The sequence below is a fragment of the Pleurodeles waltl genome, chromosome 9 (genome assembly GCF_031143425.1).
Source record: "Pleurodeles waltl isolate 20211129_DDA chromosome 9, aPleWal1.hap1.20221129, whole genome shotgun sequence".
In the NCBI taxonomy this organism is placed as follows: domain Eukaryota; kingdom Metazoa; phylum Chordata; class Amphibia; order Caudata; family Salamandridae; genus Pleurodeles; species Pleurodeles waltl.
This window is the reverse complement of record NC_090448.1, coordinates 407,219,366-407,245,736: the sequence shown is the minus strand read 5'-3', so window position 1 is coordinate 407,245,736 and position 26,371 is coordinate 407,219,366. Positions and strand designations below refer to the sequence as shown.

General features: G+C 43.2%; 1 protein-coding gene across 1 annotated transcript in view; it reads right to left on the bottom strand.

Moving 5' to 3' along the window:
* Positions 1 to 2,344: 2,344 nt before the first annotated feature.
* The window catches only part of LOC138259410 (girdin-like), a 632,998-nt gene continuing 608,971 nt past the window's right edge, over positions 2,345 to 26,371 (bottom strand). The window contains exon 28 of the mRNA XM_069207157.1: positions 2,345 to 3,711. Within this exon, the coding sequence (XP_069063258.1) occupies positions 3,656 to 3,711 (56 nt within the window). The 3' untranslated portion in view covers positions 2,345 to 3,655. The remainder of the gene's footprint in view (positions 3,712 to 26,371) is intronic.

The window sequence follows — 26,371 nt, the reverse complement described above, 5'->3', positions numbered from 1 at the left end:
GATTCCAGAACTTTCTGTCACCGAAATGTGAGGAAAACTTGTTTTTTTAGCCACTTTTTGAGGTTTGTAAAGGATTCTGGGTAATAGAACCTGGTCCGAGCCCCGCAAGTCACCCCTCCTTGGATTCCCCTAGGTCTCTAGTTTTCAGAACTGCACAGGTTTGGTAGGTTTCCCTAGATGCCGGCTGAGCTAGAGGCCAAAATCTACAGGTAGGCACTTCTCAAAAAACACCTCTGTTTTCTTCCAAAAATTTTTATGTGTCCACGTTGCGCTTTGGGGCGTTTCCTGTCGCAAGCGCTAGGCCTACCCACACAAGTGAGGTATCATTTTTATCGGGAGACTTGGGGGAACGCTGGGTGGAAGGAAATTTGTGGCTCCTCTCAGATTCCAGAACTTTCTGTCACCGAAATGTGAGGAAAACTTGTTTTTTTAGCCACTTTTTGAGGTTTGCAAAGGATTCTGGGTAACAGAACCTGGTCCGAGCCCCGCAAGTCACCCCTCCTTGGATTCCCCTAGGTCTCTAGTTTTCAGAAATGCACAGGTTTGGTAGGTTTCCCTAGGTGCCGGATGAGCTACAGGCCAAAATCTACAGGTAGGCACTTCTCAAAAAACACCTCTGTTTTCATCCAAAAATTTGGATGTGTCCACGTTGCGCTTTGGGGCGTTTCCTGTCGCAGGCGCTAGGCCTACCCACACAAGTGAGGTATCATTTTTATCGGGAGACTTGGGGGAACGCCGGGTGGAAGGAAATTTGTGGCTCCTCTCAGATTCCAGAACTTTCTGTCACCGAAATGTGAGGAAAACTTGTTTTTTTAGCCACTTTTTGAGGTTTGCAAAGGATTCTGGGTAACAGAACCTGGTCCGAGCCCCGCAAGTCACCCCTCCTTGGATTCCCCTAGGTCTCTAGTTTTCAGAAATGCACAGGTTTGGTAGGTTTCCCTAGGTGCCGGCTGAGCTAGAGGCCAAAATCTACAGGTAGGCACTTCTCAAAAAACACCTCTGTTTTCTTCCAAAAATTTGGATGTGTCCACGTTGCGCTTTGGGGCGTTTCCTGTCACAGGTGCTAGGCCTACCCACACAAGTGAGGTATCATTTTTATCGGGAGACTTGGGGGAACGCCGGGTGGAAGGAAATTTGTGGATCCTCTCAGATTCCAGAACTTTCTGTCACCGAAATGTGAGGAAAACTTGTTTTTTTAGCCACTTTTTGAGGTTTGCAAAGGATTCTGGGTAACAGAACCTGGTCCGAGCCCCGCAAGTCACCCCTCCTTGGATTCCCCTAGGTCTCTAGTTTTCAGAAATGCACAGGTTTGGTAGGTTTCCCTAGGTGCCGGCTGAGCTAGAGGCCAAAATCTACAGGTAGGCACTTCTCAAAAAACACCTCTGTTTTCTTCCAAAAATTTGGATGTGTCCACGTTGCGCTTTGGGGCGTTTCCTGTCGCAGGCGCTAGGCCTACCCACACAAGTGAGGTATCATTTTTATCGGGAGACTTGGGGGAACGCCGGGTGGAAGGAAATTTGTGGCTCCTCTCAGATTCCAGAACTTTCTGTCACCGAAATGTGAGGAAAACTTGTTTTTTTAGCCACTTTTTGAGGTTTGCAAAGGATTCTGGGTAACAGAACCTGGTCCGAGCCCCGCATATCACCCCTCCTTGGATTCCCCTAGGTCTCTAGTTTTCAGAAATGCACAGGTTTGGTAGGTTTCCCTATGTGCCGGCTGAGCTAGAGGCCAAAATCTACAGGTAGGCACTTTGGAAAAAACAGCTGTGTTTTCTATAAAAAAAATAGGATGTGTCCATGTTGTGTTTTGGGGCATTTCCTGTCGCGGGCACTAGGCCTACCCACACAAGTGAGGTATCATTTTTATCGGGAGACTTGGGGGAACATAGAATAGCAAAGCAAGTGTTATTGCCCCTTATCTTTCTCTACATTTTTTCCTTCCAAATATAAGAGAGTGTGTAAAAAAGACGTCTATTTGAGAAATGCCCTGCAATTCACATCCTAGTATGGGCACCTCGGAATTCAGCGATGTGCAAATAACCACTGCTCCTCAAAACCTTATCTTGATCACATTTTGGAAATGCAAAGGTTTTCTTGATACCTCTTTTTCACTCTTCATATTTCAGCAAATGAATTGCTGCATACCCAGTATAGAATGAAAACCAACTGCAGGGTGCAGCTCATTTATTGGCTCTGGGTACCTAGGGTTCTTGATGAACCTACAAGCCCTTTATATCCCCGCAACCAGAAGAGTCCAGCAGACAAAACGGTATATAGCTTTCAGAAATCTGACATCGCAGGAAAAAGTTACAGAGTAAAACATAAAGAAAAATGGCTGTTGTTTTCAGCTCAATTTCAATATTTTTTTATTTCAGCTGTTATTTTCTGTAAGAAAACCTTGTAGGATCTACACAAATGACCCCTTGCTGAATTCAGAATTTTGTCTAGTTTTCAGAAATGTTTAGCATTCCGGGATCCAGCATTGGTTTCACACCCATTCCTGTCACTAACTGGAAGGAGGCTGAAAGCACCAAACATAGTAAAAATGGGGTATGTCCCAGTAAAATGCCAAATTTGTGTTGAAAAATGTGGTTTTCTGATTCAAGTCTGCCCGTTCCTGAAAGGTGGGAAGATAGTGATTTCAGCACCAGAAACCCTTTGTTGATGGCATTTTCAGGGAAAAAACCACAAGCCTTCTTCGACAGCCCTTTTTTCCCATTTTTTTGGAAAAAACAAAATGTTCACTGTATTTTGGCTATTTTCTTGGTCTCCTCCAGGGGAAACCACAAACTCTGGGTACCATTAGAATCCCTAGGATGTTGGAAAAAAAGGACGCACATTTGGCGTGGTTAGCTTATGTGGACAAAAAGTTATGAAGCCCTAAGCGCGAACTACCCCAAATAGCCAAAAAAGGGCTCAGCACTGGGGGGGAAAAGGCCCAGCAGCTAAGGGGTTAATGGTGCAGGGTGCTACGAATGAAGGCAAGAACTTCAGCGTCCCACAGCGTTTCAATACAATTCTCATACATCTTTTGATCTCTTTCACGCTCTAGAAAAAAACACACTAAAGCAAAAAATAACTAAATTAATGCTCTTACAGGGACACCTGCTGGCAGGAAAAAGAAAAACTGATGAATTAAACAACCCTGTGAGAAGACCTTAACATTGGCCTAATCTTGATCGACATATGTAAACTGGGGCAACGAGTGTGGCTTGAGTAGGAGCCAAGTACAATAGCGCCTGCTTACTCACAAACAAGATTTGTTTGAGAAATTTCAGGAATAATTGTAATTCGGAAGTGCTTTATAACTAGCCCAAAATAAGTGAAAGCAGATTCTCATTGAAGAATGTTCAAAGCAAACAGTCTCTTTTCTGGACTGGCCTGTCGCACAATCTCTGAATGTCATACTTTATATATTCTCCTTAAATCTGGGGAGACTGCCTCTTCTTTTTCGGAAAGTTTTTCCATTTCATTCATGAACTTCGTCCTGAGCCCACTGCGGACAGATAAAACTGCTCCATTTTGTTGGTATAACAAGTGACCAGGACGACACAAGTCCCATAGACTTCGAAATGAATAGATCCAAAGCAGGAAGACCTTTCGGAGCCAAGCGAGGGCGGGCCTCTCTCAGTGCCTTTTAGGAATGGGGCTACTATTCACGGGGGCAGCTTTAAAGTTGTTGGCGAGTTGTTCTCCTCACTAAGTGACAGGCCTGAAGAGAGAAAAAGAGAAAGGGGTATTCACGTGAGATTCTGATATGGAAATGAGAGACAGAAACACACACAAGACAGTATGACATCCAGAGGACTCCGAATGAGGCACTGCATAGTCAAGTCAGCCGACAGCCCAAGTGCCCGATTACTTTGTTATAGTCTTCATTAATATGACGATGAGCTTCCACCTCACAGCCCTTATTTAGCGAGGCTCTCTCTGCCTCAACCAGGACAACCCACTTCGTTGCATTATTTCTTTTGCTGAAAATAGCGAACCTCTAGGAGAGGGCGTGTTACCTTTCTGTTCATGATAAACTACATTAGTATTGGTCTACAGTGCCTAAAATATATATATATATATATTAGATACACATACACAAAAGGTGAATGTTTTTCTTAAGGGCATACCATCTGCAATGCTGAATGCCAGGGCCAAATACCAAGGTTGTCTACTTTTTATTTCATCTCACACCTCTCTTCCACCATCCTTTCCTTTTTCTCATTTTACTTTAGTCTTATTGGTTCTTCCCATCCCTGCTTTCCCCTTTGTCACTGTTTTCCATTTTTAATCTTCATATTCTTTTCTAGCGTTCTCTCGTCTGTTTTGTAACAAAGTCGTACTTAGGATTAAAAATAAGAACAGCCCACCAAACACTAGTGTCAATGTCCACCACCTGCACAAATTAAGCACTGACCGTCTCCCTCCTATATCCAAGTATCTGCTGAGTGGTGAAGCATATAGCTGGATAGAAGGGTGTAGAATCGTGAGAAGAGGCCCCTATTATGAGTAACGAAGATCACCGGTGAATAATTGAGTCATTACCTTCTCGTATAACTTCAATAGCAGAGTCCTTAACTAAAGAGGATACAGAGCTGAATTTATTTCACACAAAGAATTAAAAGCAAATATCCACAGCACTCTGGAAACAATAATCAGTTGTGAAGGAAGAAATCAGGAATATAAAAATAACTGATGCACAAAGGCAAACTCCAGAGTAAGGGTTACATAAATTTGGTAATGCTGAAAAAAATGTTAGGGGTAACCAAATTGCAAACTCCAAATTCCTGGAAGGTACCCCCTCTATATTCTATTAAAGATGCAAACATGTCCCCAGTGGAGCGAGCTTGAATCCCTGCAGAAGAGGAAAAGAAGATATACCATAACCGTTGACAATCGCAGACTTATTCCCGAGAGCAACGGCGTAAGGAGATTTCTTTGCTTTCCCCACTGGCCCAGAGCTAACAAAAGATGACTTTTATGGCACAAAGCTATTGGTTCTATTTAAGCATAGCAGGACTGCTTTATGTACATCAAGGAGTGCACAGACCCACTCTTTGCCAAGTTGTGGAAATATGAAAAGGTAAAGCAGGACCATTTATTGTTTCATAACATACATTCATTGTCCACAACAGCTAGAAAAAAATAAGTTACTTATCTGTAACTGTAGCTCTCCAGTATTGGAATCTTTCATAGATTCACATGCTTGAATCATTCCCCATAGTCAAGAGGGGAGTCCCCGGCAAATTATAATAGCAATGTAATGTAAAACCCAATGCATTAAGGTCCTTAGGCCTTCACTTTTGGAGACTATCTAAGTCTGTTTAGAAAAGAGACCACAAATAGACCTCAGACAATCAAGCTGTACCTCCCTTTAGAACACTCCTGTGAGAAGCTCCAGCTCCACAGATTTTCCCAGGCACAAGTGTTGGGGGATCAGTGAGAAAGAAAGGGATATCTATCTATCTATCTATATAAATAATTATGGTGAACTTCTCAGGGGCGTGGGAGGGTCACATGTGAATCTATGAAAGATTCCAATACTGGAGAACTACAGTTACAGGTAAGTAACTTATTTTCTTACTCCAGTATTGGAACTTTCATGCATTCACATGGTTCAATCAGAGTAGTAAGCAGTAGTAAAGCACATTGTATTTTGAATATACATGTGACAATTGACAAAATGTATCAATACAGTTGCGAAACAAGACTTTAGATGTCGCATATTCATTAATAACCGTATGATATTATATAAAAGCACTCATAGTAAACAGTGTGAAAACTGGGATGGAGAAAAAAGAGAGAACATGATAGCTCATCATTACTGGAACAGATGTCTTAGTTCTGTCATCCCCAGTGCCACATCACCTTGAGGCGTTGCTTCTAAGCAGTAGTGCTTTGTAGAAGTGTGCATGTACTTGCAGGTGGCAGCTCTGCAAATGTTCTGGATGGGCACACAGCAAATAGCACAATAGATGCTGCTACAACTCTTGCTGAATGGGCATGCATGGGTCCCTGTAGAGGCTTCCTTGCAGCTCTGGGGCAGAAATGGATTGAGCTAGATATCTACCTATCAATCCGTTGCTTGGAGAGTGGTTGGTGTTTCCTAGAGGTACTGAATGCTACAAATAGTTGATTGGACCAAAATATTTGATTTTATTCAGATAAAATTTGAGACATCTTTTGATATCCAAAGAGTGAAGGGCCTGTTCCCCCAGTGTGGTAGGATTCTGCAAGTACAACTTTAGGACCACTGGCTGATTAATGTAGAAATTATGAAGGAACTTTGGGTATGAACTTTGGATTTTTTTCATAGTATTACCCTGTCTTCCTTAAACTGCAAGAAGGGATCCTGTATGGTGAAGGCTTGGATCTCGCTAACTCTTCTTGCGGAGGTAAGGGGGAGAAGAAGTGCAACCTTCCATGAAAGAAGTTTCAAGTCCGCCCTGTGTATAGGTTTAAACGGATGTTTCATTAATTGGGATAAAACTATGTTGAGTTGTCAAGATGGAGGAGGTGGTCTGGCTGGCAGGAAAGTTCGGAAGAGTCCTTTGATGAACTGTTTGTTGATCCTAGTAGTCTACAACGATGGTAAGTTTTCTGATTGTCTATAACGGGATATTGCAGCCAAGTGAACCTTAATTGAAGCATGAGCCAAACCAGTTCTCGCCAAATGGAGTAGGTATAGAAGAACCTGCTCCGGTGATGATGAGAATGGATGTAATTGAGCATGTTTGCACCATAAGCAAAATTCTTTCCATTTAAGACGGTAAGTCCTGTTTGTACTGTCTGCTCTGGCAAGAATGTCTCTACAGTCAGGTGAGATGTCTGAGTGCACAAACTCATTGTGCTCTGGAGCCAGGCTGTCAAATGAAGTGATGCTGGATCCGGGTGTAGCACTTGAACCCTGCACATTGTTAGTAGGCATGGTGTTATCAGCAGAGGGATGCTAGGACTCTCTTATAGAAGTAGTTCTGGGAACCAGTGCTGGCGAGGCTATGCAGGGCTATCAGGAGTATATTGCAGTGCTCAGCTTTGATCTTGGCTAGGAGTCTCGGAATTAGGGGAATGGGAGAAACGGCATAGTTGGCATATATTCCTGACAATGCCATCATAAAAGCATTCCCCCATGAGCACAGATGGTGATGCCATCTTGCAAAGAATTGGCATTTTGCATTCTGGGGAATGGCAAACAGATCCAGGTTAGACTTGCCCCACTGAGCGAAGACGTGGTTGAGCACGCTCTGATCTAAATCTCATTCATGGTTGGATGTTGTGAACCTGTTGAGAGAGTCTGCTAGCACATTTTACTTCCCTGGTATGTGCTCTGCCCGCAGATGCACTCCACGGGGGATGGACCAATTCCAGATATGCTGCGATTTTTGAGATAAGAAGACCAGTGACAGATGCGAAGTCTGTATCCACCAAGACAATGTTGTGATCACAGTCTTCATAATCCTAATTGTATCATTGAAGGACCACATGGACTGTGTCCAATGACTGTCCAGTTGTTCCTGAAAGTGTCACATTTTGAGACGGCAGAATGGAATAAGAGGGATTCAGGATGACATCATCCTTAACAGGAATTTGAAGAGGCGAACAGAAAGAGATTTCCTTCTTTGAACCGATTTGGCCAAGGTGATCAGTTTTTGCTGTCTTTCCTTTCTAGGAGCAGCTTTGGTGAGTGACGTGGCTAGGACTGCCCCCAGAAAGGTGATGTTTTTAAAGGATTGTAATGTTGACTTCTTGTTGTTGATAGTGAGACCTAATTCTTCGAATAGTGGTATAGAGGCTGCTATTGACTTCTCCGCCTGTGCTATGTACAAGGCTTTGCTCAGCCAGTTATCCAAATACGGGAATACCTGATGCTTTTGTTTTCTCAGGAATGCTGCAACTGGAGCTAAATATTTGGTGAAAATCCTGAGGGCTGATTTCTGGCCAAATGGGAAGTGGAAGTGATTTCCAGGTACCGTAATTTTGAGGCACTTTCTGTGGGACGGATGGATCGGGATGTGGAAGTATGCATCCTGGAGATTGAGAGTGGCACATAATCTCCTGTCCTGGATTTAAAAATGAGAGAATATCGGGTAGAGTAATCATACAAAATGACTGCTTCTTGAGTATATGTGTTCAGCTCCCTGAGGTCCAAGATTGGACGCCACTCCTACCAGACGAGAAAGAAACTTGAGTAGAAGCCTTTGTTTCTGCCTGAAACAGGAACTTTTTCTATTGCCCCCTTCCTGAGCATTACCAAAACTTCCTTTTTGAGGAGATGTAGGTGCTTTTGAGTGTGTGGAAGAGGAGGTCTTGCTGGTGGAATTTTCAGAAACTCTAGGGTATGGCCAAATTGGATAAGGTTCAGCACCAATGGATCCAAAGTTATTGCTTGCCATCAGTGATAATAACGGGAATTCCTTTCTCCTATTTTCGGAATGGAGGAAAGATCGGTAGCTGGCAACCTTATAAAGTAATTGTCTACGGCCTATGATATGCTCTAGTTTTTTGCGTGGGCCTGCTAAAGGGGGCCTGCGAAGGCTGTCTCTGCAGATATTGAGGGCAAAAGGACTGGTAAGAAGAGGAGTAAGCTGGGTCCCTATATTGCTGGAAACCTCCTCTGTAGAATGGAAACCCACGCCCTGGGGTGCCCCGCAAAGGCTGTTTTTTAAATTTAAAGATTCCAAGAGATTTGGCCATGTCTGTGTTGGTCTTGATAGCCTGCAGGGCATTGTCAACGTGCTTGCTAAAGAGGGCTTCCCCATCAAAAGGTACATCAAGAATATTGTTTTGTACCTCCGGTCTGAATGAAGTCGCATGAAGCCAACCCTGCCTTCTAAGAACAGAGGCTCCTGCTAATTGTTGAAAGGCAGTAGTAGCAATGTCCACCGCACAATCAATAACCTCTGCTGAGGCTCTTTCCCCCTTCTGTAGTATTGTTTTTGCTTCTGCCTTGGCATCTTCTGGCAACTGGTCCAAGTAAGGTGTGATGTCTGCCCATAACTGCTTGTCGTACCTGCCTATAACAGCCAAGAAATTTGACTCCCTGACTGTAAGAGAAGGCATCGAAGGAAAACGTTTTCCGATGTTATCAAGTCTCCTCCGTTCTTTGTTGGGGGTGCAGAGATTGGAGCCGAAGGGTTCTTGGACCTGCGTTGGGCCGCCTGAGTAATTACTGAGTCTGGCTTGGGATGACCCGTCAGACAGGCTAGAGTGTCCTCTGGTGCTCTGTATTTTTTGTCTAGGCTGGGTAGGACTGCAGTAACTGTGGCAGGATTCCTCGTCACCTTGAGGCCTTCATCCCATATATAGTTGACTATGGGCATGGATTGTATGCTTCTTTGGAAGGGCTCCTTAAAGTCATAAAGGAAGCAGTCCATCTTCCTCGTCGCCATAGGCAGTCCAAATTATTTAGCAGCTTTCTCCAGTAGATTATGGAATCCACGGATGTCCTCTGGCGTGAATCCACTAGTACGGGAGAAGGAGACAATGGTGTGGGTTTAAGATAATCACCCCATTCTGTAGTGGCATCCGGTAACTCTCCATCCTCTGTCATCATCAGAGGTTGATGGATCTTGCAAAGTGGCTGTCTGAAGTGTATGTCTGGGAATCTAAAGTAGAGGTAAACCTGCTGGAGTAGGTGTGGAAGGCGGTGGTACTGGTAACATTGTTGGTATCAGCAATTGCTGTGGATCTGTGGTAGTCTGTGGAAACTGCTTCCTACAATGCGCTAGCATTAACTGTAAATCTGATATGAGGGATCCAGGTATAGGGACCATCCCTTCCTGGTATAAGCATTGCTCCTGAGAAGTGTAAAAGACTTGAGGATCATACACATCAGACCCCTACTGATTGTCATTGTCTACTTCCTGGCAATCTATGTTTAACTCAGATGGGCTGTGGGTAGCACTGAATGGCCCTTACTCATCTGAATTGTCCTCCTCTAGGAAATGTGCTGGAATTAAGGGTGACACTTTACTAGGAGAGATGTGGGATGGTGTCAAATACTTGATTTACCCAGGTTTCTTGTTTTTCTCTGTCACTGACGGTGTCGGCGACGGTACCGCCGACGGTGTCATCAACAGTGCAACTTGTGGCGACGTAGTGGGTCCCATCGACGAGGCGATCGTCCTCGATGGAGAGTGCAGGTTGATGATGGCATCGTCGTCGCTGCCATCGATGGAGGTGAAGAGATAGTTATTTTCAATCCTGATGGTCTGATTAAAGGCGCCATCGATGGCAGCGTCGGCTTCATGTGAACGGTCGAAGCACCGCAACCTGTGGAGGCAGTGGTCATAGTATTGGTCGCTGCCGTAGGCGCTTTCGCTGTCAATGGTGTTGACGATGAGGGTCTCATCGACGATATTGTATCATTGATGTTTTTTCAGAAGGTTTCTTGAATGTTGAATCTTTAGAGGTAGTGTAGAGGGTTCAGAAAAAGCCTTTTTGCGCCATTCTGAAGAGGCAGAATGCTCTTTCCTCTCCTTGTGTTAAGATGAAAATCTTCTGTGAGGAGAACCGGAAGGATTACAACCTTTATAAGACCCCTGTGAGGTCTTTTGTTAGGCCTTTTGCGGCTGCTCACTAGAGGCACGAGGGTGAGGTGATCAGTCCCTTTTATGAGTCTTCCTTGAGAACGTAAATGATTCCTCACTGACAGATCCAGAAACAGGATCCTTTCTAGATTTTAATTTCCAGAGCCAAATGAGTAGCCTGCCCTCTTTGTCTTTGAGAGTTTTGTTAGAAAATGTTCGTCATACCTTGCAGTCCTTCGCTGAATGGTCTGGGTGAAGGCAATATATACAGTTCTTGTTGGATCTTTAAAATTAAGGGGGTCATTCTGACCCTGGCGGCCGGTGGCCGCCAGGGCCACCGACCACGGGAGCACCGCCAACAGGCTGGCGGTGCTCCCACGAGCATTCTGACCGCGGCGGTTCAGCCGCGGTCAGAAGCGGCAAGTCGGCGGGCTCCCGCCGACTTACCGCTGCTCGGGGGAATCCTTCATGGCGGCGGAGCGCGCTCCGCCGCCATGAGGATTCTGACCCCCCCTACCGCCATCCTGTTCATGGCGGGAAAGCCGCCATGAACAGGATGGCGGTAGGGGGGGTCGCGGGGCCCCTGGGGGCCCCTGCCGTGCCCATGCCTAAGGCATGGGCACGGCAGGGGCCCCCGTAAGAGGGCCCCGCAAAGTATTTCAGTGTCTGCCTTGCAGACACTGAAATACGCGATGGGTGCCACTGCACCCGTCGCACCTTCCCACTCCGCCGGCTCGATTACGAGCCGGCATCCTCGTGGGAAGGGAGTTTTTCCCTGGGCTGGCGGGCGGTCTTTTGGAGACCGCCCGCCAGCCCAGGGAAAAACTCATAATACCCTCCGCGGTCTTCTGACCGCGGAGCGGTATAATGGGGGTGGAATTCTGGCGGGCGGCCTCCGCAGCCCGCCAGAATCAGAATCACCCCCATAGTCTTTTATTGCCACAGGTTTTGCAGGCTCTGAAGAGACTCTTTGTCTCCTTGTTTCACATGGTGGGTGAAGCCAACAAATCAGATACTACCCAGACCAAAGTATGAAGCAGGAGATTTTAGCTGTTAGAAGTAGAATTTTGGGAAAAAAACTTCAGAAAGGACTCTGAGAAGGTGTGACTGAGCAGAGCTCAGTGGAGACTCCCTAGTATGATGTGCGGTAGAAAATCTGATGGACTAGAGCTTCTCACAGTAGTTTTTCTAAAGGGTGGTACAGCCTGATTGGATGAGGTCTATCTTTGGTCTCTTTTCTAAACAGACTTAGATAGCCTACAAAGGTGAAGACCTAAGGGCCTTAATGCACTGGGTTTTACATTATATTATAATGTACCAGAGACTCCCATCTCAACGACGAGGAATGATTCAAGCATGTGAATCTATGAAAGTTTCAATTTAGGTAAGTGGATAAACCTTTCCCTAAAATCACGTTGATGACATTCTTGTGGACATGCACTCAGGTAATCTCATTCACCAAAACAGCTTCATATAGTTTATCAAATGCTAGCAGAGCCTAGTGAATGTGAAAGAGCTATCACCACTTAGAGGACTACTAACTTTTGACAAAATACTCTTTCCTGAACTGACTCATTCACTAATGTGACCCCCTATACCAGGTGCCTATTACCTGTTATGAGGATAAGAGCCAGAACAGAAAAACAGAGCTCTCCCTATGGCGATGTCTAGCTTAAAACTACCATTACAAAGCTAGACTGATACACAGAAACAAACTAGAGAAGTGAGACTTACTATGCCAGGCTACTATAAGTCCTCAAAAGAGACCAACAAAACAGGAAAGGGCAAGGCAAGGGAGTTATGCGCAATCATGGACAGTTGAGGTTGGACTCTCAGTCATGTTCTACTTCTTACACATTATAATTTGCTTAATTTGACTTAAACCACTGCCACTTTAGTCACAAACTCACCTCAATGAAATTAACCTGAGGGTTTAAGAATGACAGTAACAGCCAGTCAAATTTCCTGAAGTTTCTTTTGATTTAAGTACAACTTCAAACATCTCTGCAAATCAAAAAAAGGCAGAGCTTTCTCTTCTGCACCTGAAGGGGTTGAGAAGGAAGCTTTGGGCATGCCATTGAGATGGAAGGCTGTCGTACCTTTGGAGTGAAATGCAGATTTGTGCATAATATCACTTTGCCTACAGGGAAATAAAGGAAGAACTCTTTCACTATGAATGCTTGAACTTCGCTAACTCACATGACTGATGTTAAATCGAGGAAGTAATGCTGTTTTCCATGGCAGGAATATAAGACTTGCCCAATGGATTGGTTCGAATGGGTTCCACTTCAATTTTGATAAGACTATGTTAAGTTCCTATCTTACAGTTGGACATCAAGTTAGTGGGAAAGCTCTGAAAGAACCTTGGACAAATTCTTTAAGGTTTGTAGGTGCACCAAAGAATTAGCAGCTGGGAGCCAGACTGACTCTCAACATGGATGTGAAATATACTTAAACTGATGTGTACCTCGGACTAGCCTACATTGTGCTAACTCCAGCAAGAAGTACAATATTTGGTGGGATGGATGGAAAAAGAGTGATGGCTTTTAGCAGAATACCAGATGCGGAACCTTTTCTATTTTGCCTTGTATTTGTTGTTGGCAGATTATGTCCTCGTGTAGGTGACAATGTCTTTAGACTCAGAATACAAAGTGTACAGAAATGAAAGTCACCTCTGCAAGATTAAGCAGGTCTGTGGACCAAAATTGTCTGGGTCAGGTTAAAGCAATCAGATTTAACATATTTCACCTGACCTTCGGGTTCAAGAACAAAGGAGGGAAACAGTAGGCATATGTCCCTGACCACAGAATCAAAACACATTCCCCCACATTCTGTCTACAGTTGTCTCTAGCATACGTTTGCCATTTTTTTGTTCATTTAAGATCTGATTTTGAATTCTCCAATGTGTTGAACACTTTTTGCAGTGTCTTGTTGTTAGGTTCTTATTCAAAGCAGACCTGCTTGTGCATTTGAATCCCAGAAGACCTTCTGCTTGCATTTGTATTTGACTGGTGCATGGTCCAAAGCCACAACCATTGTTTTTTTTCTGAAAGTGTTTGTGAATTGGTTCCCATTTCTTTTTTTTAAGGACACCATAGATGGTGTGCTGCCCATCCCAAGCGGCACACATGAGCCTTGTGTGGAGGGCAAGAAAGAAAACACACCTCATTTACTGGAACTGAGCTCCAAAACGCTGATGTGCAGATTCATCTTTAGTCTGAACCACAGCTGTTTAGCAGTTAGTTCTAGAAGATGTGCGCTACTTCTGTCCAACAGCGCATCAATGGTCACAACATGTCTGGTTTGTGGTTCATAAAAAGAAAGGCCCATCCCTGTGTTGTTCCTGGACATCTACCAGGGTAGAGATGACCTCTTTTTCAATGTGATTCGAACCTGGTCCCTCATGGAGCTGAAGGCCTGGATCAATGTATTTTATTTCAAATATTTTTTACACACTATACATTGATTATTTTATTAACTATGTTAATTTTCAATTAGCAGTTTTTTAATTTACATTTCAAATTATTTGTAAATTATTTAACTGTTTTTTTCTTTGGGTGTGCTGGGTCAGTTAGGGTATTTGACAGGTAGTGGTTTTTAAGGGTATATTATTAATGTTAATTGTTTTATACATTAATTATGCAATTTTATATTTGTTAATATTTGTTTACGTTAATTTTAAAGAAAGTAAATGTAGGAAGCTAGTCTGTTGTGTGGGAAGCACCTATTCTGTTATCACCTTATACCAGGTCAAGGTATCCCCCATTAGTAAAGAGTAGGCACTGTCTAGGAAGATAGGGCTCTCTAGAGGTAGCTGTGGATGAGCAGTCAAGACTTATATAGGAGACATGCAAAGCTTATGCAATACCACTATATTCACACAACACTAGCACATATGAAAGAACCACACAGTGTTACAAAAATAAAGGTACTTTATTAGGGTAGTACAAATACTAGAATACTAATGGGCAGTCCCCCAACTGGAGGTAAGTAAACACACTATTATATACACATTAGCAATAAGTAAAGACAATAAAAAGCAATAAGCATTGGTAAACGTAATAGGAAACAGTGTAGGCTCTAGGGGAGGGCCAAATCGTATACTATAAGTGGAACGCAAGATACTGTCGCACACACCAAGGATGTGGAGGAGCTGGAGGAACTAGGAACTCCAAGAGGTGAGTACCAGAGGGACCCCCAGCGACAAGGAAAGCAGAGGAAAGTACCTGGTTCTCCCCAAAACCAACAGGGGGACTTAGGAAAAAGATTATGCAAGACCCAAACAAGACTGGAAGAACTTAAAGGTGGATTCTGGCAGGGAAGGACCTGCAAAGGAATGGGACCAAGTCCAGTTCGTGATGGAGTGTCTGGTTGTGGCAGGAGCCACTACCCACCCTTCTGTGGATGCAGGACCAGGTCGACAGGGATGAAGAAGACCAGCTGTGCAGCACAGGCGCTGAAGAGAATTCCCTGAAGTGATGCAGGTGATGTCCCACATCAGCTGTCGGGTTGCAGTGGGTCAGTGGTGCAGGAAGACTACCAACAAGCCTTGGCAAATTCAAAAGAAGAGGACAACAAGTTGCAAGGCTGAAGAGGACCAGCAGGGGCCAGGAGACTTGACCCAAGGAGGGGAGTTCGGGGTGACTCTTAGCAGCCAGGAGAGTCACAAGAAGAGGAAGCCCCCACAGGCAACCCACTGACAGCGGTCACAGCAATAGCAGTGAAGCCCACCCAGCATCCCTGAAGAGGAGCCCCATGTCGCAGACGCAGCAGAGAGGAAACTGTGCTTGGCAGGAAGAACTGCTGTGGCCGGGGCTACACAACGCCTGTAGATCCCTTGGAGGAGGGGCAAACAAGCCTTGTTACCTGCAAGAGTCGCAGTGCACAGTGGTACTGTCCTGCAAGGAGAAGCAAGGGCTTGTCTTCTCCCAAGTTGGATAGCTGGCAGAGAGGACCAAGGAGACCACTCCAGACCACCACCTGTGATGCAGGATCCACGCAGTTTCGGAGGAGAACATATTCACGCAGCCAGTCATCGTTACAGTTGGTGCCTGAAGATGCAGGGGAGCGACTCCTTCACTCCAAGGGAGATTCTTTCTTACTTCTTGATGCAGACTGGAGACTCATCAACCTCAGAGGATGTACAGCCGGGGAAATGTTGCAGTTGCTGAAGGAGCCGGAGAAACGATGTTGCAAAGCGGAGTTGTCGCTGGTGCAGCAGATTGTTGTTTCCCGTAGAGTCCAGTTGCGGTTCCAGGGGCCAGAAGTCAAAGCAGAGGTTGCAAAGGAGTCCTGCTGGATTCTTGCATGTTGAATCTGAGGACCCACCCAAGAGGGAGACCCAAAATAGCCCTAAAAGAAGGTTTGGTCACCTGCAAGGTGACCACCTATCAGGAGGGTGCTGTGACGTCACCTGCCTGACCTGGCCATTCAGATGCTCCCACAGCCTCTGCCCATCTTGGATTCAAGATGGGAGAATCGAGTGGCCACTTGAAGGAGCTCTGGGCACAACCCCTGGGGTGGTGATAGACAGGGGAGTGGTCACTTCCCTTTCCTTTGCACCCGAGCAGGGACTGAGAATCCCTGTACTGGTGCAAACTGGCTTATGCAACAAGGGCACCAAATGTGCCCTTCAAAACAAACCGGTGGCTTGGGAAGGCTACCCCCCAAGTCTTGTAACACCTATTTCCGAGGGAGAGGGTGTTACCTCCCTCTTCCACAGGAAATCCTTTGATCTGCCTTCCTCTGCCTGAGCTGGTCAAGCAGCAGAAGGGCAGAAACCTATCTGACGGGTGGCAGCAGTTTGGGCTGCACAGAAAACCCCAGAAGACTGGTAGGAGAAATGCTGGGGGTCCTCTAAGGAGACCCCAGATTGCACAAAATGATACAACAAATACTGGCAACAGTATTGGGGTATGATTCCAAAATGTTTGATACCAAACACTGCCCAGGTTCTGAGTTACCATTATGTAGCTGGACACAGGTCCAGTATACGGGTAACATGGCTTCCCTGCCCTTAGGATATCCAGTGTAATGGAGCTTGAGTTCGTAGGGGCACCTCTGCACATGCAGTGGTGTCCTCACACAGGTAGCTGCACCCTAACTTCTGGGCTAGGAGGGCGTACCATGGGGTGACTTACAGTGACCTGGTGCAGTGGCCTGTGGTGAAAAGGTGCATGCACCTTTTCATGCAGGCTGCAATGGCAGGCCTGCAGGCACATTTTGCATAGCCCCCATCTGTGGCCCAATTCATACTGCAAACCCTGGTGCCCCAATGCCCTGAATACCTAAGTACCATATGCCAGGGGCTTATACGGGGGGACCAGTATGGCAACTGTGGGGTGTGCAAAAGTCCTAAGCAACCAAATTTAGAGGGAGAGAGCACAATCACTGGGGACCTGGTTAGCAGGATCCCAGTGAAAACAGTCAAAGCATACTGACAGCAGGCAAGAAGTGGGGGTAAGCATGCCAAAAAGAGGGTACATTTCTACATTACATTCTTTTTATTTTGGAGTTATAGTGTTTATTGGGGGCTGGGACAGGCTCATTTTATTTACCATATATGAGAACTAATATTAATCGATCATTATATTAATTTTTAAATTGTAATTATTTACAACAATTCTTGTTTTTAATTCATTTACTTATTTTTTGTTTTGGGTTGTGAATTTTATTGGGGCATTTGATGCATAGCATTTTAAACAGAATATATAATATTTAATCTTGTTTGATTATTATATTAATTATGTTAATTGTTAAATTAGCCATTATTTTGTGATATCTTAATTTTTTTTAGGTTTTTAAATATTTTTCATTTTGGGTTGTAGTTTTATTGAGGGGTAAATTAATATTTAAAATTAATCTTAATTAAGAATGATTGTTCCTTCAAAAAACATAAATGAATGACTTTTTTGTTTCTGCAATTAATTTTATAATATTATAACCATTTGTATAAATATTGCACTTTTACCAATATGTTTGGCACTAGAGTTACAATGTTAAATCTGACAACCCCGCCCCCTCCAAACATATGCCATCCCCAAAAAATTGTTGGACTAGGGTTAGAATAATAAATCTAAACCACAAAATATATGTACTCTCTTCAATGAAAGCTGAGCTGGAGTTAGAAAGGTAATCTCACTTCCTACCCCCAAATATATTCATTTTCAACAATGTTTGTCAGACTGTAGTTAGACTATTAAATCTCATCCTCCTTTATATTTGCAGTGTCCTCAGTGTTTGTTGAACTAGATTTAGAGTAGGAGTTCTGCCACTTCCAAGCATATATACTTGCCACAATGTTTGTGGATTGGTGTTAGAATACTAATTCTGACTCCCGTTGATTTATATATTTTCCTTAATATTTGTTGAACTGGATTTATTTTATTTTAAATAGGTCTTAATCTATAATGTTTTTATATATATTTTAAATTGGAGATCAATATTTTACATATTTTCAGCAAGTTCATTTTTTAATGTCTGTTTACTGTTTTTCCAACAGAATTGAACACACCAAATCAGCAATAAAAAGATAATACGCCAGCTCCTGTACATTCTGTATGTCAAATATATGTTTTATATGTTTGTTTTTTAATATTATCAATTTTTTTTAAGTTATCTGCTTTTAAACTTTTTATAAACATACCTTTTTGTTATATTTCATTAAAAAGTTATAATGGTTTAATAATTTATGACTGCGTTTATATTTTGAAAACAAATGTAATAATATTTATGTGTTATATTGTTTCATTTTTCGTTAAACTATTAATATTATATTTTTGATATTTTAAAAACGTTCTATTTATATACAAATTAAATGCATGTATATATTAAGATTATACATATTTATTTTTATAATTGTTTAACAGATCAGGTTACATGCATTTTAGGAATAACCAGTAACTTCATTATATGTTTTAATTACATATTTTATAAATATAGAAGTTTTTAAATATATAGGGGGTCATTACAACCCTGGCGGTACAGGACCGCCAGGGCTGAAATGAAGGAAGCACTGCCAACAGGCTGGCGGTGCTCCCCTGGTCATTCCGACCGTGGCGGCAGTGCCGCGATCGCACCGCCGGGGCCGGCAGTTTCCCGCCACAATTGCCCCAGCGGCAGTAATCCGCCACCTTGATATCTTGGACTACAATACTATTGTCATTATTTGGAAACTTTACATTATGGGTATGCAAAGTCAATATTCTTGATGTCAACATGTAGATGTAAATAATGTTGTACTACAATGTTTTTAACTACAGACAATTCCAAGAACTATTTTTAACAAGTAAACTGTGACAGTTGGTTGATTATGAATTTGGGCTGCTAGAGTCGATAGGCTTGTTATTCTTTCTTGTAAAGTTTTGCTTTCCCTTATGCAGATATGCAGTGCTGCACCTAGGAACTATATTGTCCAAGATAGCTGTAATGTTAATTTGTCCTTATTTAAAGTAAGGCCTAGTCTCTTGACCAGCTGCAAGCAAACTTTGGTTGAACATTTCATGGAGCTGAGGGAATTGCTTTGATCATCAAGTTGTTGCAGTACACAAGTACATGGTGTTGCAGGGATCCTAGATTTGCAGCCACTGGTGCGATACAAGTCCTGAAGATTTTCAGTGCCAACATGAGGCGGAGGGAATGCCTGTAACTGGTAATGATTCTCACCTAATCTCACCTTGAATCACAAACATTTGCAATGCTTCGGATGGCTAGGGATATGGAAGAAGGCATCTTGGAGATCTACAGCTGCTGGCCAGGGGGGCCTGCACTGCACATGCCCCCTGTGGTCGCCGCACTGGCTTTCCACCAGCTTTTTCAACATGAAAAGGCTGACAGAAAGTGGGGTTGTAATCAGCCAGACGGTGCTTAGTTCAGCGCTGCCACGGCTGGTTACAAGCCCGACTGCTGTCAGCCTGTCGGATACTATGATCCTGGCGGGGACAGAGATCTTTAGGCAGGTCTACCAGCCTAAGTTGTAACTGGGTGGTTGGAATACCAGGAGTGGGCGGTCTGACCCTCAACGCGAGTGTGGCGGTCATCGGACCGCCACACTCGTAATGAGGCCCAAAGGACCTACATGGGCCTTTTATATAGAAGAAACGGAGTGCAAAAAATTGGTAGTGTGATATTTTGGCCATTGTGGAAAGGTACCACCACCATAGACAGGAAAGAGGCATAGGCAGGAGTGAAGCTCCTCGTTTGGGGTGTAACACCACCCAATAAATGTTTTGTGGTGTCTATCAGATTTCACCTGGGATTTTTGCTTGAACACTGACAAAAACCGACATACACACTCTCCCATCTCTGTTTTGAAAGACCAAAAGAATTTGATTATTTTATCAAATATTGTGTTTCTCTCACTTAGTACCACTACCAATCCGCATTCCTCTTCTGTTCCACTGCCTCTTAAGCCTCTATCATGCACCCTGTTTGTCCTATAATGTGTTATAACATTATATACCAGCATCAATGTTGGGAAATCTAAAGTTCACATCCTCCAATCTTACTGACCAAGCTATGCCCCTGGGCATAGGTGCAGAAAACCAGTTTGTCTGAGAATAAATTGGTGTATGAAAACGGCACAGAGAGTGACTGAAGTTCGCTAACCAGCAATCTCTGGGTCCCACAATCCCATCATGAAGTTTTCATAAGTTTGAGCAAAGGAAGTCCCTAAGGCTGTACCATGCTTTTGTAGGTAATAGGTGTCAATAAAAATGAAAGCATTGTGATTCAAACAAAAATCAAGCACTTCAAGTACCATATTTGGAGTGTTTAATATAACTCATAGACCTTGTTCTTAGGAAGTAGCTACATGCATAAACCCCTTGTGAATGTGAATGCTGAATGGATGAGCAGAGAAAAACTACAATAGCTGAAACACTATATTCCCTCTGTTATCAAAGACCTTTATAATGATCTCCTGATCCTCCTGTAAGCCCTTGACAGATTGCCACTGTTTGATAGTCGTATTAATAGTCTTAGGATTGATCTGATTCCTAGCTATCCAATTTCATTCCTCTATCATGATTTCCTGAAATAAGCTTGTTTCTAGAGGATAACTGTGGACAGAAAACAGTGTGTGGTTTATAGCCACGTTTGCCAGCTGTGACCATATCTATGCTGCCAGATATTTCACAAAGCTGTAGGTCTGACATACATTTTTGAGAATCTTAATTATAACCATCATTGCTTCTTCTTCTAAAGCGCTCAATGCCAACAACACTGGCATATCCCTTGATTAAAATGGATGGCGGTATTTCCTCGTGATCTTTTGTTTTCCTTGTCTGAGTGGCAAAATGCTTCTTCAATTTTAATTATCTTACAAGTTTATATAGGTCAATTCTAATATTGGCTAATATTACCAACATCCAAACCAATTTCTAGACAGAATTATAAACTTTTATTGAGTACTCTGTAATTATCCTCTGTGGGTTTTTTGGGTGACAGATTTATTACTAGGTACCCATTATGTCCACTATTCTTCTATTTGATTCTCCTTTTCTTTTCCCCCCTCTGCCTCGCTTTGCTTTTCCATTTCTTTTACTTCTCTGAACTGTGTTCCTCTGCTTCTCCTAGTTGAGCTTTATCTGGCCTTCTGCCTGGTACACATCTAAATGAGTCTCATCTCCCCAGAAAATCCGAATTCGAGGAACAGGGGTCTTAATCTGCAGAGCTAACTTCTGAGCTAGCTTTAGTTTCAGATATCTCCTTATGTTCCAAAGCTGTTTCAACAATACCTCAGTTTCTCATGGAGACAAATCTCCTAGCAAAGGTATAGATTCTTCCATTTGCAAATTTATCCCTATTGAATTTTTCCGCCTTTCTCGCTTACACTTCAGTTTCATGTTTTTCAACTTTTTCTCGATGAGCTCCAAAGCATTTCTAACGCCATCATATACTTTATATTTTTTCAAATACCACTCCATCTTTTTGATTCTTCTGGCAGTTTTTTACAACTTTCTTTCTGCATGTTTCATTTTTTCATTATGTCTGGATCAATTTGAAGGAGCATTCAGTAGTGAAATATTGCCAGCTCATTAATATGTCCTCATCCAGATCACTTAATGTTGGCATTATTAAGATTCCTTGTGGCAGTGTTGGCAGCCAATCAGATCCCAGAACGAGATCTGGATGGTTCACGGAGCCTTCGCGTCCCTATATATATATATATATACATTTGTTTTCTCTTTAATTTCTCAAAAAGTACTGAACAGATTTACACCAAATCACAAATGGTTGCTTTCTGGACTGCCAAATTTGGTGCAATTCTGTCAAGTGGTTCGGGTGCTATTCCTGTTCAAAATCCCTATGAAAAAACGCATAGGGAAGAAGCGTTTTGGGATCTCTCCTTTGTCCTGGCCCCCGTTTGAGAGAATCATCCCAAAGCTTTCGAGACAGCAGCTGAAGTGAGCACCGTATTTTTTGGGAAAACTTCATGAAGGTTCATCAAATGGCGGCAACGTTATTCTCAAAACAAAAATTGCTTTTTCTATAGAAACTAGGTCCTAACTATAACTACCTAGTGGCGACCACTACTAATGTATATATATATATATATATATATATATATATATATATATATATAATATGTTACTTACCTGTAACTGTAGTTCTCCAGTACTGGACACTTTCATAGATTCACATGCTTGAATACTTCCCCGTCGTCGAGATGGGAGTCCCCGGTGGAATATAAAACCAGGCCTGAAGATGTAGGCACACAATACATGAACTAGGCCTCAATACAATAACCCTTCATAGTTGTTTTGTAAAATAGATCCAAACTCAAACTTGAACCAATCAGATTGCCTCACCCCTCTAGAAACTCCTGTGAGGAGCTGCCTTCCCTCAGATTTTCCGAGCACAAGTGCTGAAATAACCCAGCACACAGATAAGAGAGAAGGTGAGCTCCTCCGGGGAGGCGGGCGGGCCGCATGTGAATCTATGAAATTGTCCAATACTGGAGAACTACAGTTACAGATAAGTAACTTATTTCTTACTCCAGTATTGGAACTTTCATAGATTCACATGCTTGAATAAGAGTAGCAAGCAGTAAGTAACACATTTTCTGTATCAAGAAATACTGTCTATCTCAATTATTATAAAACAGTGTCATTAGACAGTTACATGCAAAGCAATAAAATAATGCTTTAAAACATATATGAATATGCAAGAAAGGTACGTCAATAATAACCAGAAAATATGATTAAATCAGAAGCGGATGGAGGGAAACAAACAGCTCACCTTATCTGAACAAATGTCTAAGAACTGTTTGACCCACCGCAGCATCATGGAGCGTCTCAGCATCCAGGCAGTAATGCTTCGTGAAGGCGTGTGTTGTCCTCCACATGGCTGCACGACAGATGTCTGGAAGGGATACCCCAGAGAAGAGTGCACAAGAAGTGGACACAGCTCGGGTAGAATGGGCACGAACTTTAGTGTTCAGAGGTCGACCAGCTTTCTGGTGGCATAAGGCTATGGCACTAGAAATCCATCTAGAGATGGTTTGTTTAGAAACAGAAAGCCCTCTCCTGGGCGCACTAAATGCCACAAACAGCTGACTAGACTTTCTGATTGAGGAAGTCCGCTGCAAATAAAATTTAAGGCATCGTTTGACGTCCAAGGAATGCAGTGATCTTTCTGACCAGTCTGGGTCTGCAGAAAGAAAGTCTTTAGAACTACTGGCTCGTTAATGGGGAAATCAGTTGGCACTTTTGGGATAAATTTCGGGTCTGTCCGTAGGATGACTGTGTCGTCTGTAAATCTCATAAAAGGCTCTTGGATGGTAAAGGCTTGAATCTCGCTTACTCTGCGAGCGGATGTTAACGCTAATAGGAGTGCTACCTTTCAGGTAAGATACTTAGGGCCTCATTACAACCCACTGCCAACAGGCTGGCGGTGCTTCCCATGGAATTATGACCACAGTCGCACCGCCGGGACCGGCGGTTTCCCGCCACTGTGGTCCTGGCTGTTGTAATCCCCTAGGGCAGCGCTGCTTGCAGCACAGACCAGGGGATTACGAGTCCCCCTCCCCACAGCCTTGTCATGGCGGTATGAACCGCCATGAAATGGCTGGCGGAAAGCATCTGGCATGGGCAGTGCAGGGGCCCCCTGCCATGGCCCCATGGAGCTTTTCACTGTGCATATCAGACAGTGAAAAGTGCGACGGGTGCAACTGCACCCGTCGCACCGCCGAAACACCGCCGGCTCCATTTGGAGCCGGCTCCCGTATTGCGGCCGACATCCCTGGTGGGCCGGTGGGCGGAAACTAGGTTTTTCGCTCGCCGGCCCAGCGGGGATGTCGAAATGGCCACCACAGGAGTGCGGCTGCATTGGCGGCCGCGCGGCAGATACAACTTGGCGGGCGGCGCTTGGTACTGACCAGTGCGGAAAGAAAATAACTGATATCAGCGCACCGGGGAGGCACCTAACTTGTCATGCAACACCATATCTAGTATGAATGCCACCAATAACAAACGAGAGCTGACTGATGTCACCTAACGGCACCCAGGTGTACTGCTCGAGAAAAATCTCTAGATCCAGACTGACACCTGGGGGAAATTCTAGGGTAAAAAATCGCGAACTAGATGTCTCTATTTGATTAAATATATTAATAGGCAAAAATGACCACCAATAAAGTGGGATGGAGCCGACAAGCTTTCTGAATTGTTAATAAAAAAAGCAAAAAAAACACAGTTCCAGCACATTGATGGTCTATAAAACAGCTCTGATTAAATTTGTCAATAGGTAAGATTGGCCACCAATAAAGTGCAATGGTGAGGCCAATCTACCTGGTTCAGTATTAAACAGTAACATCAGCCACAATGTAATTTCATTAATCATTAATAAATGGTACTGACCAATAATAATGTGCAATAGAACCCACATTCTACCTAGGACTACTTTTTAGAGTACTCTGTTAAAATGAATCAACAATTCGCATACTGATAATCTTTTGACCATAATTAAATTTTGTTGATTGGAAATAATGAAAAACAAAAAAGTGCAATGGTGCCTTTGATCCACCTAGATCATTAATAAACAATAATCTTTCAGAACATTGTGCTAAAAATATACCAACAGTTCACTGGTCATAGTAACCTTTTTAAAGTCTTGACTGGCCAGGCCGTCCAATGGTATTTTCCTCATTCGACCAATGGGAGTTGCATAGCAGGTCATTCCAATTTTAACTGAACTGCTTTCCGTGTTAACGACAAAAAAGTTATCACCATGCAGTTCAACTGTGGGTCAGCAGGATCAAGACCTTTTATTGTTGCCGCTCTACATGTTCACATGCCCCTAGCATTAAAACTTTTTAAAGTAATGTTGCACGTGCTTTTATTAAAAAGGGGCCTATACAAATCAAATGTATAAAATCCTCCTTCTCGGATCCACATAATCTACATGATGCAGGGCCACTATATTTCCAAGATGGTTGGTCCACCAGAGATGTTAGTTGGCCAAATCGAATTGCCATCAGCCTTCTCTTTATGTGCACTGAAAATGTCAGCCATAAGTATGGGACCGGTTTCAATTTGTTATAGTTTTGAAGGACCATCCAGGCATGCAAACTGCTACCAAGTCTGTTTTTGTCATCTAGTTAAGAATGCATTTGAACAACTTTGTTTACGACTTGCCTGAATGTTGAGACGGACAGATTCTTATTTCAGAGCTCTGTTGCATTTATTAGCTTGATTGACGTATATATTTATGATGAGAGGATTGAGGATCTTTTTCCAAGGCTGACTATAAGGAGTTGTTTAATATACTTCTTTGGTTTGACCTGATTTAATACCAGGACTTTATTGTGGTGTACCATCTCCCCAGTGTCTGATGTGCGAGTTAGAATTCCAGGTGGACTTGTTCAGGAGAGGCGGTTTGAGGAAGTCTGAATGCATACTTGGACGCGCTGACCTGCAGTCTGTATAAAAGGGATGCATTTTTCCTATGCATGGCGACACTTGCATAAGCCATGGTTGATAGCAGTTTGGCTGCTATAACTGCCAACATTGGCTTAAAGGAAGGACCGTCCAATTTCTTAGCAAGTGAGCAAAGTGCATAAATCATGGCATTTCCTTACTTTGTCATATACTGTTTCTGTTCGAGGAAGTTTAGTCTGCTGTCTATATACAGTCCCAGATACTTGTAGCTGTTGACCTCCTCTAATGCTGCATTGTCATCGTTTGAATGATGGCCCTGGATGATTCCGAATAATCATTATTTTAGTTTTAGTTGTATTTAGTTCAAGATTGTTGGAGCTGATGTATGTATTTTAACTCAGTGACTGATCTTTGGACTATGGTTAAACTAAGCAACACATCATCTGCGTAGGAGAGGTGTGACAGACTTCAGGGGCCCAGTCATGGTAGATGTGAATATACTTGGTCTGACCTTGGAGATAAATTTGCAATGAACAAATTAAAAAGGAGTGGGTCCAACACACAGTCCTGTTTCAGGTCTTTTTCTGTAGGTATTTTCCTTGAAAGCCTCATACAGTCTTCCACTTTAACTTGTATCCAGGTATGCGTGTACAATTGATCAATGGCTTGTAGCATCCTAGCTGGAATATTCCACTCCCTTAATTTTCTCCACAAGAACCCACGGTCTACATGATCAAATGCTGCTTTAAAGTCTATAAGGCAAAGATGCAACTTTTTCCGGAGACACTTGCACTTGTCAGCTAATAGGGTAACTGCTAAAATATTTGTGGTTGTACCAAACCCTCTTTGGAACCTTGTCTGATTGACTGGGACCAGGTTATTCATGTTTGACCACTCTCTGAGTTGTGCTAGGATTAAAGATACATAGCACTTAGCTTCTAAGTCAATTAGCGCTATGATCCTGTAGTTGGCAGGA